The 17,019-nt window shown below is 38.5% G+C and overlaps 1 protein-coding gene and 1 long non-coding RNA gene across 2 annotated transcripts in view; one reads left to right on the top strand and one right to left on the bottom strand.

The window, feature by feature from the left end:
• LOC126374912 (uncharacterized) overlaps positions 1–14,234 on the bottom strand; it is an 81,296-nt gene extending 67,062 nt beyond the window's left edge. Inside the window, exons 1-2 of the long non-coding RNA XR_007567515.1 lie at positions 14,077–14,234; positions 11,107–11,181 (exon numbers count right to left, since the gene is read on the bottom strand). This is a non-coding gene — a long non-coding RNA (uncharacterized LOC126374912). The remainder of the gene's footprint in view (positions 1–11,106; positions 11,182–14,076) is intronic.
• Positions 1–17,019, top strand: part of LOC126374855 (nephrin-like) — a 153,474-nt gene that overhangs the window by 25,867 nt on the left and 110,588 nt on the right. Inside the window, exon 2 of the mRNA XM_050021613.1 lies at positions 8,049–8,355. Within this exon, the coding sequence (XP_049877570.1) occupies positions 8,241–8,355 (115 nt within the window). The 5' untranslated portion in view covers positions 8,049–8,240. The remainder of the gene's footprint in view (positions 1–8,048; positions 8,356–17,019) is intronic.

The following is a 17,019-nucleotide window of genomic DNA, read 5'->3' as shown; positions in this document are numbered from 1 at the left end:
GGCCCTAACAACTCTGTAAGGGCCACGCATACCAGGGTCTAGTTTCCCCTGGGACTGAGAGTATTTGATAACAAATACCAGGTCATCTTTCTGAAACATATAAGGGGGACGTCTGTCCTCATTAACAACAGCATCCTGGCGAGCTTGATTCCTAGCCAGGCGTTCGGCCGTCCTTTGCCTAAGAACTTCTCTTGTAGACTCGCGGTTGGATAGAGCAGGGTCTAGTGCAACGTCCCTTACCAATGATCGTATAGCAGGCGTGGCATTTTCATGGCCAACCAGGAGGTTCAGGGCAGAGGTCTGTGTGGTCTTCTGTTTCGTCAAGTTAAGAATGAGCTGCAACTGCCAGAGCTCATCAGCCCACTCGGCTCGTCGGTGATTGGTTACAATCCTCAGCATATTAAGGAGTGTGCGGACGTAGCGCTCCACTTGACCATTCGAGTGGTGCATTTCTGGAGTTATATGATGGAGTTGTACTCCCAGAACTTGCATCCACGAGGTAAAACCCGCTGATTCGAACATACGCCCTCTGTCAGATACAACTAGCTTAGGTGTCCCGAATAAAGATATTACAAGTTTAAACACGCGTTTCAGTTCATCAAGGTCTTGACGATGTATAGGTGTCAACAGACAGTATTTTGTAAATGCATCGACCACAAGCATTATGAATTTATAGCCTTTTGACGTGGGGAGCGGACCCAACACGTCAACATGAAGAGTATCAAAAGGAACGTCTGACTTGTCCCAAGAGGTAATAGGTTGCAGTGGTGCGCGAGGTACTCGTTTGTGGGCAATGCATGTCAAACAATGTCGTATGTATTTAATTACAAAGGTTCTAAGACCTGGAAACCAAAAATGTCGTAATATCAGGTCAATTACTTTTTCAGCATTTATATGACTGTGCTCGTCGTGAAAGATTCGGAGGAGGCTCAAACGATGACCCCTTGGTATATAGCATAAGAGCCTTGGCTCTTCACCCGTAGGTGTGTACCGGTAATAAAGGACATCGTTCTGTTTAACGTACCTCGATGGATCCAATTGTCCCTGTTCCAAAGATTGAATCATGGTTTGAGTCTCCTCATCACCTGCCTGAGCAATTTGGGCCCAGTTACGAGGGCGATCAATGTTATTAACAACAATGTTACAAGGATTGCGACTAAGATAGTCCGCGTGTGACATCATGGCGCCCTTTCTGTACAAAATGCTGAAATTATAATCCTGTAGGTATACCCACCATCTTGCCACACGCGGTAACAAGTCTCTTTTGTTCTGAGTGGCTTTCATTGCGTTGCAGTCGGTAACTATGGTAAATTGAATTCCGATCAGATAGTGTCTGAAATGTCTCAAAGCCTTTACTACCGCTAAGGTTTCGAGCTCATAAGAATGATACTTCTGCTCAGCGCCTTTGGTTACTTGACTGTAGTAGGCCACTACACGTCGAGTACCATCCTTATGGACCTGCTGAAGCACTGCACCATATCCACGACTACTTGCATCCGTGTGGACCTCAGTTGGGAGACTAGGATCAAATATGGCTAGTACTGGCTTACTGGTCAAGATTTCAATTATTTCCTGACGCACGCGCTCCTGTTCGGGTCCCCAACTGAACTCAACATCTTTGCGTGTTAATTGCGCAATGCAAGCAGTCCTGGTAGAGTAGTTGGGAATATATTTGCGAAAATACCCCGCCAGTCCTAAAAATTGCCTCACCTGTTTAACGTTCTGTGGTGCAGATGAGTTAACAAGGGCATCAACCTTACCAATTGCTGGACGCACCTCACCATTTGATATTACACGACCCAGGTACTCAATCTCGGTGCATAAAAACGAACACTTCTTTAAGTTGATGGAGAAACCCGCTTTTGTTAGAGTGGATAGTACTTCCCTCAGTGTCTGTAAACCTTCTTCAACAGAAGAAGAAACTATTAAACAGTCGTCTATATACACCAAGACCTTTCCCGTTGCTATAAGATCACGAAGAGCCGTAGTGATAATGCGCTGGTACACTATGGGTGCGTTAGCAAGGCCGTAGGGCATCTTGATATACTCATAGTGCCCCTCGGGCGTTACAAATCCTGTGAGTGGAATTGAGTCTTCGTCAAGCTGAATCTGGTGAAATCCAGTTGCCATATCGAGTGTAGTAAAGTATTTACCTCTACCTAACCGATCGATATGGTCATCTATTAAAGGTAAAGGGTATCTGTCCTTCACTGTAACTCGATTTAAAGCGCGAAAGTCTACGCAAAGTCGGTCAGACCCGTCCTTCTTCTTAACCAGAAGTACAGGGCTGGCATAGGGCGACTCCGAATCGCGTATCACACCCTTGGTTTTAAGGTCCTGAATGATGGCCCGAACTTTTAATTTTTCGTCATGGGACATCCTATAGGGGCGATAATATACCGGCGTGTCGTTGTTTACCCGAATATGCATGGTACCGGTAGTTACGGTAGAGGTGGCTGTACCTGAGATCATAAATTCAGAATATTCGTCCAAGATTGTATGTAGCTCGCGTAACTCCTCTCCTTCTAAGGACGTATTAATGGATTGACTCTCATTCGAGTTAACAGCTGACACCATTGAAGGCTCAGGGTTATGCATGATACGTTGAGATTCGCGAGTACGAACGTATGTCACCCCATCGCGATTAAGTACATCTGTACCAATTATAATAGGAGCGTTCATAGCTTCATTAGGTACCACTAACAGGTCCACTTCTAGCGATATACCATCAAGTTCGATAATTAACGTCACATAAGACTTAACGCAAGTAATCGAGTTGCCAACCCCCTTCAATTGTCGATCAATAGGTTTTTCCTGACAGGAGAAATGTTTGACTACCGATGAAGAGATCAGCGATACATCTATGGCACCACTGTCTATTAATACGTCAACGGGTATACCTTGTATCACACCTACCACGATATCGTTACGTTTATGGAGAGGGGTTGAACAAAAATTGATTTTGTTTTGACCAAATTTGTCGGAACGCTGCCTAGCAAAACATTTAGTAATGTCATGTCCCGACTTCTTACAATAGGCGCATACAGTACTAGAATTTCGCGGAACTACCTTTTTTGTTTGCCCAGAGGCAGTGGCACCACTGGGTTTTGACTTTTTAGGACAGTCAACGTGCTTGTGTCCTGCCTCACCGCATGCAAAACATTTAATCGGATTAAGTGGCTGAAATGGGCGTTTAGTACCTCGAGTATTGTTGTCATTGCGGGACAAAGGGCGACGCGCTGTGTGAGCATCACCGACTAACTCCCTTTCGGGTTTTACAAATGTTGAGAGATAATTCACTAAATCATTAGGTGCGAGGTTAGCATTAATCGCTGTTGCCTTTACCTGCGGATCTTTGATTCCGCGTATAACTATAGCCGTGATAAGGTCATCGCTAAGTCCTTTGACTATACGTAAACGTAACAATGACCTGCGTGCATAGTCAGCATAGGTACGAAACTTATCTGATCCAGTGGACATTACTTCATACAGGATGTTGGCCACATCTATCCTCCTAACGCATAATGGTTTAAAATCCTTTTTAAAATTACTCCATGATCGATCACCTGTGACCCACTCATCCAGCCATAACCTGGCTTCTCCTTTAAGGCAACTTCCTACGCGAGACAAACATTCGCGATCATCCCAGCGATTATTTAACTTGGCTCTGTCAACCTCATCGAACCAAGCGTCCACATCATGGATATTGGGATCAAAGTTTGATACATAGTAATTATCACAACTTACCGTCTTTAGCGACTGGATTGCCTCCACTATCTGTTCTGTACCTTGACCAAGTGTTGGTTCCGCTGATCCCGACGGCGCCGGTCGCGTTTCCAAAGCGTCCAAACGTGACATAATCGTGTGCCAAGACTCACGATCTTCACGGCTGTACCCGCGACTGCGGTGTGGTCTGCGGTGGTTGTGACGACCAGAGTCACGGCTGTCGTTGCGGCGCTCACGGCCGCTATCACGGTGATTGCCGCGGCTAGGACTGCGGCTTCGGGTGACGCGCCCGTACCGCTGCACACGTTCAGAACGCGAACGACTGCGCGAGGGGCGTCCGCGCGAGCGCCTGCTGCGCGATCGCAGCCCGCGTTCGCTCCGCGTACGTAGGCTTCGCACACGAGACCGAGAACGTGATGATCTTCCCATCTTTAACAGCACTTATAAGAAAAACACAATAAAGGTGCACGTACGTAACACGTCAGTGCAAAAATCACACGTAAAAAAAAAATAACTTCTAAACACGTGCTTTGCGGATTACGTTCTGTAGAAACTTAACTGTACGGCCAAAAACTATGAAGCTTGAACAATTTTGGTGTGGGAAATGAGAACTTTATCCCACTTCTGATTTTAGCGATCAGAAGTGGAATTTATTTAAAAAAAAGAAGTTACAAAATCCTAAAACTATTTTTATTACGAACTTATGTGTTTAACAACAATTTTCAAATAAGTGAGAGTTATGTACACGAAACAATGTGAAAAAGACAACGTGACTCTAGACTACGTATGTCCGCACAGCACGACGTTCCGAATCCAAGTGAGCGCGTGGCGCCATTGCTGCTCCTTTTATAGGCTTGACGTTTGGTTATCACGAGAGACTCCTTACACTATGATAATGGCTGCAAAAAAGACAGGGAGTATTACGGGGCGGAAAGCAAGAGGGAAACCACTGCCCTATTTTTTCTTAAAAAAGTAGCATGGAGAATTCAACGTGTGGCTCTCAAATTAGTGATGACGAAAACAGAATTAAAATTGGTTGAAAAATGAAATAGTTACAGCCATCAGAATTCAAGCAGCTATAAAATGGCAATAAGAAGAAAGAAATTGTGGTATAGGTACTCCATACAAACTTCCACCTAGGTCTCCACAGCCCCCCCCCCCCCCCCTTTAGGAAAGTGGGGGTTTAGAAAGAGACGAAAACCAGCCTATGATCTCCACTTAAAAAAATACGGCAATTCGTCGCTCCGTTTTTTCGTGAAAGACAGACAAAAAACAGACAAGACACACACACACACTCTCGCATGTATAATATTAGTATAGATGTAGGCAGTAGAAAAGAAGCGGAAAAACAATTACCAGCCCGTCACACGTGACAATTGGATGAAGTCGACACAAATGAGGGCGCTGTAAAAATTCATACCGTTTCATTAACCTCGTAATAATTGGATGAGTTAATTAAACAATCCATGGCAACGGACACATCCGCGGGGGAGGCGCAGCGGATGTGACGCACATCGCTCAGAGATGGGGAGGATATAGACTATTTATAGAGGCTAGCTACGATGACGGTGTGACATTTTTGAAATATTTTGCTGAAATGGTGACGAGAGATGTTTAGGATGAAAAATTGACGAGAAGTATTCGTTACAATAGGCTTGACAACCTGGTGATACTAGTGATACTTCTTACTAAACGTTCATCATCATCATCATAAACAGCCTATACACGTGGCACTGCTGGCAATGGGCCTCCCCTCAATCAACCAGGGGATATGAGCATACTCCACCACGCTGCTCCACTGCGAATTGGTGGAGATGATTTTACGGCTAATAGCCGGGACCAACAGCTTAACAACGGCGTGCCCTCCAAAGCACGGAATCATATAACTTTTTGGGATGACCAGAGGAGTTTAGTATGCACACCCACTTCCGCCAGCTATTTTAAAGTCCCATTTAATAGGGGCAAACCTATTGCCTAACTACTTGACTAACAATCTAAGACAAAATGGACACCAAAACTATTCTTACGTATTCACGAGATGTAATACTGAGTATGATTTTAGTGAGAATACTCAGCTGGCATTCTCTGACTCATCTTCCGGTCTTGGGAAATCGGAAATGACTTGAGCTAGTCACCGGCCGACAGTTTTAGAATCCCATTTGGAATACTTTCCTTCATACTCATACATTTCTGACTAGTGATTTAATCAGGTTTAATTTAGTGAATAACTGTGTGAGAGAATAATTAATCGAACACTATTTTTGTATTTTTAAGTATTTAAAATAAGAAATTACACGGTTAATAGGAAGAGTGTCTACGTTTTGCCACACCTCGAACACTCCATACAAAAGACTGTAGACTGGTTATTCAAATTCAATTCAAATTCAAAAATATCTTTTATCAGTTGGTGACCTATCTTTTTTGAAATGAATTAATTTAATGACATTTATTTAAATCTGTACAAAAAATAATTTCATTATAGGACGTTTGTATGAATTGACACTTTTATATTTTAAATTTTATAAATTATGCATCATTTATGTAATTTAAATGCACGTTAAACTATATTTTTTGTAACATCTGTCACACTGCATTTATGGCAAATAAAGAATCTTATCTTATCTTATCTTTACATAACGATGACGACGCATTCATATCTTCTAAATGATTATCTAAGGCCGCCATTTGCCGTGTACATAGTTAAGAGTCTTCTATAAATATTTCCTTTTATTTTGGTGCCATAAAGTTTTGTATTTGTATGAATATTTAAGTTTATAATAACCTTAACCTTAACCTTTTTTTACAAAGTTTTTTTAATCACTGTCTTATAGACTACTAAGACGAGAAGTTATCCGTCACTACCAATACATTCCAGCTTCTTTATTTACGCTAGTACCAACAGTGTTTTTATGGATTATGAGCGTAGGAGTCTGTGTATATAATGATATCAAGTCGTCATGAGGGAAATATTATAACACATTTTCTCTCAAAAACGTCGCGAGTACGTGCTCTATATGGCGAATATGTCATATAATTCAGACTTAACGTAATAACTGCGTATAATTCGCTATAATAGTACCGTGTAGGCGTCGGCAAGGAAATATTACGTTTAATATCTCTTAAGCAACTATATTATATATTACTAACAACACTTACATAACAACCTCATATACCCATATATTTATGAATGCTTATACATATTAGCCAAATAGTTTCATAACGGATATTAAATCATTCAACCGTATTTTAACTGTAATTTTAGCATCATTAATTAGTTTCTAATCAATGAGGGTATTTCCACGCTACGTTCCTCAGAAACAATATAGATGGCGCTGTAAACATTCTCTCTCTCTCTCTTTCTCTCTCTCTCTCTCTTTCTCTCTCTCTCTCTCTCTCTCTCTCTCTCTCTCTCTTTGTTTAACCTTCTAATTTCATGGACAACAGACATATGCACCTTTTATGTTTGCTTTTTATTACTTTTATTGTATATTTTTATTTTTATTATGAACCGATCCGAGACAGCGCACTCAAAATTATTTTGCGGTGGAAAGTCCCTCAATTGGCATAATTATGTTATAATCAATTTACAAAAAATATATAATTATAAGAACTTTTGCAACCACATTGGCAGTTTCAATTTCAATTTTTCAATTTTTCCTCGCCTTATGGTTTTCTGGAAGACATCGCTTTAAGCGATGAGGCCGCTATTTACCATGTACCTAACTAGGTACATGACAAATGGCTCTTAACTGAAAGTCTTTTGTACATACATACATACATACATACATAAACTCACGCCCGTAATCCCTAATGGGGTGGGCAGAGCCACAAGTAATCAAAGACAACTTGCAGCCACTGTTGATACGAAGTCCGAAACGATGCGGATAGTCGTACGGAGTCCGTGGTCTGTTGGTCGAAAGTCTTTTGTAATTTTGGTGCAATTTCCTTTTATTTTGGGTGCAATAGAGTATATTTGTATTTGTATTGGAACAATGAATTATTTGAATTTAAATGTTATTAGAAGCCAGAGTTGAACCTGTTTGTGAATGTATTTTTTGGTGGATACAAATAAACAGGCAAAGGTACGGTCACGAGCATTAATAATACACTTTGGTACCATGTCACATTAACTTTTTTGACAAATTGAACTGTAAGTCTCACTAAATGTCAAATAATTATGTTAGTGCGACAGATTCCTAAAGTGGGTACATTATATTGCTCATGACTGTACTTAGCCATTTATTGATTAAACCGCATTGCTAAAGCTAAGACGTGCTTCAGAAAGAAGTGTGTATGAAAATAATATTTTCATTTTATTTCAGATTGCCAGTTCCGGGACGCGTATTACCGGAAAAAAATCTTGGAAACGATCCAAACAGTAGAAAAACAGGATTCATATTTACAAATGGGGAGATCTAAAAAATAACATTTGGGCTTGGAGGAAGAAGATAGTCAAATGTGGTCACAACTTGGTGTTTTATGTCTAAGTGATGATGATGATGATGAACTAGTGAATGTGCGGACGTGGAGATGTGATGACGATCATGAAGGAGTGCAAATCGCGTGTGTTTGTGGTGGTGACGATGATTCTGATGATCGTCGATACCAGCGTGGAGATCGTGGATTCCAGTGAGTGTTTAATTTTTATTTAAAGTAATAGGTAGATTAAGATTATTATATAACATAGAGTGGAACTAAAAGGAAACAAAAAAAAACCGAACGAACCAAACAAACTAATCCTTAATAACAGAGCTCTTGGAATCGGCACCGTCTAATTGGAATGTGACGATTACCCGACCACTTAAAAAATCCGGTCACGGCATACAATCCTCTTGGTAAATAATACATACACACATAAATACAAGATGTTGCACCATCCGGCACCAAATTGTTATAAATGTTTTCTTGCCACTGGTGGCCTGGAAGAAATTGCTGTTTTGCAATTAGGCCGCCAGATTGTACTGTATCTTTCGTCCATGTGTGTAAAACTTGTTTTGTATGTTGTGTGCAATAAAGTATATTTGTATTGAATTGTATTCACGCCTATTTCTCACCGGAGTAAGCAAAGACTATGAAATTCCATTTGCTTTGATCTTGACACACTTCTCTTGCTACCCTCCACATTCATCAATCGTTTCATACACGCACGTCGGTTCAGAGTAGATCGTACTGAATCTTTTCTAAGCACATCTCCAATTTGGTTAGGTAAATAAAACACTTGTAAAATAAGCCTAATTGTCACAAAACAAAACTGACGCCCAAAATACCTGACAGGCAGTTATCCCACTGCCCAGACCAAAATACCAACACGTCACAATAACAAATTGAATCCCAATCCTCTGTGAATTGAACTATCGTCTATTTCGGCAGATGGAGGGTGTCCCGCGGCCTGATTCCGTAATGCTGGCCACAAGCCAAATTGCGCGGATGTATAGCGACAGGGAGACCATACTGATTGTTGCTCCACGAGGGGTTTTTGGTTAAGGCTTAGCGATTTGCTGGAGTATATTAAAGTTGGAATTCGCTGATCAGACTCGAGCAGATTTTGTGCATCTCTATCATTTTCCTTTAGAGCTAGCAGAAAAAGAAGAAATGTTCTTTCGGTACCTAACAAAATAAAAAATATTGCGCTGTAAGTGGTGTCTGGCTATAAAATTAGATTAAGTATAGCAGATAGCTTTGATTAACGGGGAGTGCCGAGAACTCTCATAGGTCGTTGTAAAACGATTCTTAATTTTTTCTTTATGTTCTTAAACATTTGATGTGTGTCCGATTTAAAGCAGATAGTTATATAATAGTGTGTAAATCATTAGGCTCCTTTCTTGGTCTTGCTCATGATGAATTGAATATAGTTAATCATGTCAGCACCTTTTTAAAAATCAATTTGGTTGAAGAAAATCGTTTCTTCGAGAAAACCTTGATTTCTTTCAATTAATTTCAATCCGGGTAAAAATTGAGACCACACATTTTGAACTGGATTAAAATAGCTCGTTTATTGCGAGGTATTGTAAAAAAAAATAAACTGCATGTGATTTTGCAAATTGCCCTTACGTGGTTATCACTATAAGGTGACGATATGTAGAATTTACTTTATCATTATTATTTAGTTTACATAACGAAATGATTTTCCCTGGCAGTGGCTGCTCCCCGGCGATAAAATATTTTGGCTGACACACTTCTGTCAAGAGATAAATAGCTAATCTTGCACAAGACGGGTTCTAAGACACTATTCTGTAATATCTAGTTAATAAAACTTTGAATTATATTAATCTTGACATTGCGTGCTCAAAACTTGTAAGTATTAACAAAGTTAATTATCACTACAATAGAAGGATTAAAAGCAGTACCTTATTTATTCATGAGATGAAACGATTCTCCGATGATTTTAATTCGATTTCTTTCGGTTTTCTATCTTCTGTTGATATAGCAGTTTTCAGCACATTTTGACTGTTGATGCTAATAGCATTTTGGATACAGTTTTTGCATATAATACCAAAAAAATATAGTCCAATTGTAACACTCATTTAGGTGAGGCACAAAAAGAAACAGTACGGTATTTAGGTACGGTATTATTGCTGATAGAGAAACATTACATAACAAATACAAACTTTATTTAAATAAAGTAGAAAATAATTTCGTTTCCAATAACTACAAACACGAAATTCTTGTGAGCGCTAAATTTACTGCCTCAATAATGGTGAATAAAGTCATAACACACACTATAATGCATTAGTATGCATTTAGTAATCCGAACTTAACACAGTGTGAGCAGCAACAACCCAATTGACCACATTAATCGAAGACTATCGCGTTAAATATGATCCACTCCAGCATTTAGTACGTTAAGCATCGATAAACTATTTTAATGCTTCAGATAAAGGCAGTGGTACGGTCTGCATAATCCTGAATAAAGTATCTGTTTTGCTGGTGGTCGGGGATTTGCTATCGGTAGCGAGGTCGCTACTGAAACATGATTTAATGCAAACGACGATGCAATAAGACAAATAGGAAAGGATTTAAAAGGGTGTTTGAATAAGAAGCTGTTTGTGGTCGATATTGAATGAAAGCTCTAATACGATACATCAGAGATAAAAGATAAGAGACCGTGTGTGGTATTTTAATAAGGAAGTTATTTGAGGCAAATTATTATAAATATACATAACGTATTACTCTAAGCATTTAAGAAGGTAGACAAAAAACAAAGAATTATGGATCTACCTACTCCACTCTAATCTCATTAGTCATCCCGTGATCATGGCAACAGTGTCAAAATATCGGGAGTCTCATATCCCTGATTTAAACGCGGTAAGAACCTGTTGTTATGTGTCTTTATTTGTTTAAATTAACAAACAAAGAAGATTAAAATTAAAGTACACTTACCTCTGCGAAAGAACTGTTCCAGTCGCTTTCTTGGTGAGAAACGTCATCGAATTTAGGAGGTAAACGCAGCGTATCCTGTAATATAAGATTACCAGATTTTAAATCAGCCAACAAACAATGGACAAACTAAATAAATAAAAAAATTGCAAGCGCCATTTTGAAAAATAAAATAAACTTTTTTATTATTATTATTATCTACTATCATCGATTTTTTCCAATTAATTTCAAACCGAGAAAAAATTGAGACTACAAATGTTTACCTGCGTTGAAACTAGAGTGTCAATTTCGAGTTTTTATAAACGAAAACATCTGAATGAGATTTTTCATAAAAAGCTGTTATGAGGTTTTCACTATAAAACGACTTCATGCAAAAAGCTAGAACAAATCCTAGCAGAGCAAGTCTACCTATACTATCTCCCACTCAATCCTGTAGTAGCTTCACAGGGACAGGTGCGATCTAAATCTGGCGGTGGGCAGGTCATAAACCTCTCGAGTATAGCATCGCCGCAGCAAAGCCGATCGGAGACAATTTGTCAGCTGCCCAGCTATTTTCTGGCCGTTGGTTGGATGTATGTAGTCGTTGCTTTTGTTTTGTTCGAATGTATTGGCGTGGTATTGGCCGTTAGTGTAGTCGAGTTGTGTTGTTGGTTAGTGGATTTTGCATCGTGTACTGATGTAGGACTTTAGGTTTCTAAGAGATGTTTATTCAAATGATGAAAATCTGTTCCCGATTTTGGATTAAGGTTCTACGTTTTGCTGCTAGAAAACATTCGGTTAGGTTCGCCTACATTTTTTTTTCTGATGCTCAAGATACTGGCCTCAAGCAACACTCAACGCTCTAAATATGAGTTTATTGAGGAAGACATTCAACATCATGCACGCAATAAATCTACAGTTTAATTACGTCATTAAATATTTTATTTGACAACATTACTAATGATTTCTTTCACCACCAGCTGATAAACTGTATTCTGCCGTATACCCTATATTAATTTGTCAGACCCGAAAGTGAATAAACAGGCCATTAGTACTACTATTATTACCATAATTATACCATAGAACCACCATGTGGCGACTCAATAACAACCCTGACACCAAGGTTGGTAAGGTTGGTAATCGATCTTACAACTCACTCGAAAGAAGACGCATCACCACAGTAAAACTTTCGCTTTCCTTTACTCTTCTCTACTTTAGACTATCATGTCATGTACATTAATTATGCTGAAGATTTTAAATTAAGTCGCAAAACATGTAACATTTCTCGACGTCCCGAATCTTCGCCGTCAGTCTACAGGACAGTAAGTTACATTCACCCACGTGTGATCTGTCCTGTCGTCTATATTGGTTTCTGGCAACCTTCCAACAGCTACTTACTACAACGCTTCCGCTTTTAGGCGAATTTGGCACTTGAGAAATTAGTGTCTTTGACTTACCTATTGGCTAATTTCGTTCCGGTGGCATTGGACTAGTTTTACTTTAGCATCTTTACACTTCCATTGTTGTGGTATTTTTAGCTCCTATTCCGTTGACATGCTCTGAAAATCTCGTAATTGTGTATGGAACTTTACAAGAGAATGAAAAAGTCCGGTGATTTTTTTTGGTAGGAAATCAAGTTTTCATTTATTTATTATTTAATGAGATCGTAATTGTATTCACGTATGACACTACGAGTATTATTTTTAACTCTTTATTGATCTGGAGTCTAAATAGCAAATAAAAAAAAACATCAATAACATAACATAACATAACAAATACTTTATTGCACAAACAGGAAAAAACAAAATACAAAACAAAAGAGAAATAGAATTAGTACAATAGGCGGCCTTATTGCTAAGTAGCAATCTCTTCCAGGCAACCTCATCAATATGTTTTTTGTACTGGCGCAGTTTTGGAATTAGTGTATATTTTGCAAATTATATTTCTCATGTTTTCGTTTTAATTATTTTTACCATTATTATCATGTCCCATTACATGATATAAATCCTAAATATATCCTAATTTTTTTTTTCTTAGGCCGTGTTTTGTAGATACTATTTGTATTTAAGTGTTATAATATAATGTTCCTTGAGTGCAATAAAGTATTGTGTATTATTTTGTATATAAAAGCTAAGTTTATATTCAGTTACAAAATGATTCTTCTACCATTTTTAGCTTTAATAATAATAAAATATTTATTTCAGATTCTGCATCCATATAATGTTAGTTAAACAATAGAGACTTATTAAATTAAATTAAATGACATTACTTGGCCACACGGCGTATAGGTACCACGTGAGTCATAACCCAGTGTTTCCAGAATGGGCCATCCATCCTCTCTGCTACGATTCTTAGAAGACTGTTGGCGCTGCCACGTACTCTCGTTATTAGGGAACTGACTCGCTTGCGAACGATAGCATGGAAGCCATCAGTATGCGCATCAGCAAACATTGCAGACGCACTACAGTAACGTGGAAGCCCCAACAATGATCTAAGCACATTGTTATATAGGACCCGCAGAGCTTTACTAATAATAAATTATAAACGTGGGAGAGGGTCATATTTACGAAAACTTTGCACCTCCTGCTAACTTCTCTAAACACCAACTACCTAAATGAACTAAACTCATCGTCGTCAAGTATAAGGACAGAATGTTTCTGTCATGTCGTATCAAGTTCCAAGTGTTCCGGGAGTGTTATGGGAGTTGGGAACATTCGCCACTTTACCGCTAGTAAATATATGAGCGTCGAAACAAGTACGTAGACAATCATTGCGGACTTGCTAGTGATTGTTTAAATGGTCAATATTTGCTGTTTATGAGTCATATACTGTTGTAGGAATGATAGTGCCAGCAATAAAGTAAGCGCTAGTAGATTGAAAATAATCAACAGCATTAAAAATGATACAAGTAGAACGCGGTCAGTCAAGGGCTTTATAAATGTTATTCTGAGACTGACCCATGGCAATATGATTATATTACAAGCATTATCTAACCTTCTGAAGGATATCACGGCATCCATTCCACCAATGGATGAGAAATAGAGTATACTCCACCCGGCAGCTTCACTACTAGTTGATGAAGTAACACTCAAAGCTGAAACAATTTAGAATTAAGATAAAAAATATATTTAACTGACACAATGGTCACATGATACAAAAGAAAAGACTACAAATAGAGGAAGGCACAACAGGCGGCTTTATTGCTTAAGAAGCAATTTTTCACTAGCAACCTTTGGGTACAGGAAAATAAAATATTTGAGACATAACGGTCGTAGGTCAATATATTTATGAAAACCATTATTGTATGTTCGTAAAATTGTATCTCTTCTTCCGAGAAATTGTGAAAACCATACTTACAATACAAGCATTAAAAATAATATTCTTCTTTTTTGGAGCTATGTAGATGTTTTAATACAGTAGACAATAAAATACCAGATAAGTAAAATTTTCAATTTGTCTGAAAATAAAATTAAAGCTCATGTGAAGCTAACTGTATGTTAAAAGCTTATTATAAGATTAATGATTAAATGATAAAATGCCTGGTTATTATGTGTTCTGTAGTTATTAAATAACTTGTTATATATTATGTATTGTTGTTGCAGTTTCTTGTTATTTCTTTTCCTCAGACATAAGACCTTGCGAAAAGACGTAGATTCAGAAATGTTAAATTGACCTTCAACAAGTTTATCCATGATAATTTATTACGTTGAATAAAAATGATTCTGATTTCTTGCCACCTTGACTTCATATTTAGAGTGGCCACAAGTTTTCTTTGATTTTGTGGTCCTGACCACCGCATTAGGGATTACAAGAGTGTGTTTGTGTATGATGAAATCGATTTCCACAGGTACATTTCTCACGCTAGTATGTTTTCTATCAATAAGATCCTTTGTCTTACGAAGGTAAACGTACTCTTACTCAGGTCTAGAACAAACATCTTATCTTTGTACAAATATTTGCCTCTTCGGCAATCGCACGCAGAAATGTTTGCGTTTTATTTACTCCATTTTGCTTGTACGTACAATGTATAACAGCTTAAGTCATTTTGGGAGATTCTTTTATAGAGAGAGATGACGCTTTAATAAAAGGTCTGTAGTTTAACACCTCGATACAACTACCAACGCATACAGGTGTTTATCAAAATGACTTCAAAACAGAGGTCCCCTTCCGGTCAACGAAGAAAAACACTTACGCTTATTTCCCATCGTGGTAATCAAAGACTATGGAATTCCATTTGCTTCGAATCTGACATACTTCTCTTGCTTTTTCCACATTCATCAATCGTTTCATACACGCACGTTGGTTCAGAGTAGATCGTACGTCTGAACCTTTTGTAAGAACATCTCCAATTTGGTCAATGTACGTCCTTCCCCTGATTCCCCTATCAGTCCTACCAAAAACATGCGCCTTATACCGCTTTCAATCCTATTATCCTTCATCCGCTATACGTGTCCTTACGAATGTACAATTAGCTATAATTGTTTATAATTATACTTCTTAAGTATATCGCTAAGATGTAGCTATTACATTTTACTAGCAAACGCATCTCCACGCAAAAGAAAGTCAAAGCAAGTTTGGTCGTAAGTTACTATTACGACCATACTTTATTTTATGAACAATACTTTTATGACTATTTCATCCACTAATACGACATTTACGGCTACTAAAATACATTGAAAGCAAATCGCGATGGGTTCTGCGAATTAAGGCGCATCGCTCTTATTAAGTTTAGCTTCTGTTTTGAAGTGACGGGTTTTTTTTGTAAGTGGCGCTTCGCTTGGTGACTAATTCTGTCCACTATGATCTTTGGCTTTTGGCCAAGAAATGCCGATCTCTAAATATCGGATGTCGCTGAGTGCAGTTTTGTATTTAGGACAGATTTCGTGGGGAGAACCGTTGGAAATAGACTTGGTATTAAATTAGACGAGGATATGAATTCGGGACTTGTTTACGTTGAGATCTATCTCTGGATCAACCTTTGGAGAATCGTAATATATTTTTTTCGGAGTAGTAGTAGTTTGAGTATTCGGAGTAAAATAATAAGAGAGAGGGTTATTTATTCATCTCTTATATCTCTTCTTCATTCTAGAGTTCTTATTCATATTCATTTATTCGTAATAGTTCGTATTACATGTCATATGTCGCATATAATCTAGGTTACATTCTACTAGTAGAATAATTCATTTGGTATCATTCATTACACATTAAAAACAAAATAAAATAATAATAATCATAAAATGAATACAATAGCGTAATAAAGAAGGAAGTCATTCTTAAATATTAAAATAAAATTATGAACTAAATGAAATAAATTCGTTATAACTATAGAACGTATGCTCAAGAAGCCTTACCCTGATTTTGAGATATAATTCGTCTTCTTTTTAATGTTGATGCAATATTTTGTATGTTTTGGAATTTAAATCGCTAAGCTTATGACTAGTTTATAGATAATACCTCTATATCGGCTATCATAGACGGCAATACGCCTCGCCACTTATCATGTTGGTCTAACAGAAAGCTCAGTATGGCGTAGGTACTTAGTTCATTTTATGATGGATGTATTTCTGACTTCTCAAATTGGGATATAGCCGTGAGCTTATCCCAACATAAACTGCCTATATGCGTCCCACTGCTGGGCACAGGCCTCTCCTCAATCAACCGGAGGGGATATGGAGCATACTCCACCACGCTGCTCCACTGCGGGTTGGTGGAGGTGTTTTTACGGCTAATAGCCGGGACCAACGGCTTAACGTGCCCTCCGAAGCACGGAATCATCATACTTTTTCGGACAATCAGGTGATTCAAGCCTGAAAAGTCCTTACCAAACAAAGGACAGTCTCACAAAGTGGTTTCGACAATGTCCCCATCGGGAATCGAACCCGGACCTCCATATCGTGAGCCTAACGCTCTAAAAACTAGACCACGGAGGCTGTTCCC

The sequence above is a fragment of the Pectinophora gossypiella genome, chromosome 18 (assembly GCF_024362695.1).
Source record: "Pectinophora gossypiella chromosome 18, ilPecGoss1.1, whole genome shotgun sequence".
NCBI lineage: Eukaryota > Metazoa > Arthropoda > Insecta > Lepidoptera > Gelechiidae > Pectinophora > Pectinophora gossypiella.
Note: the sequence above shows the minus strand (reverse complement) of the source record. Positions and strands in the feature narration are given on the sequence as shown.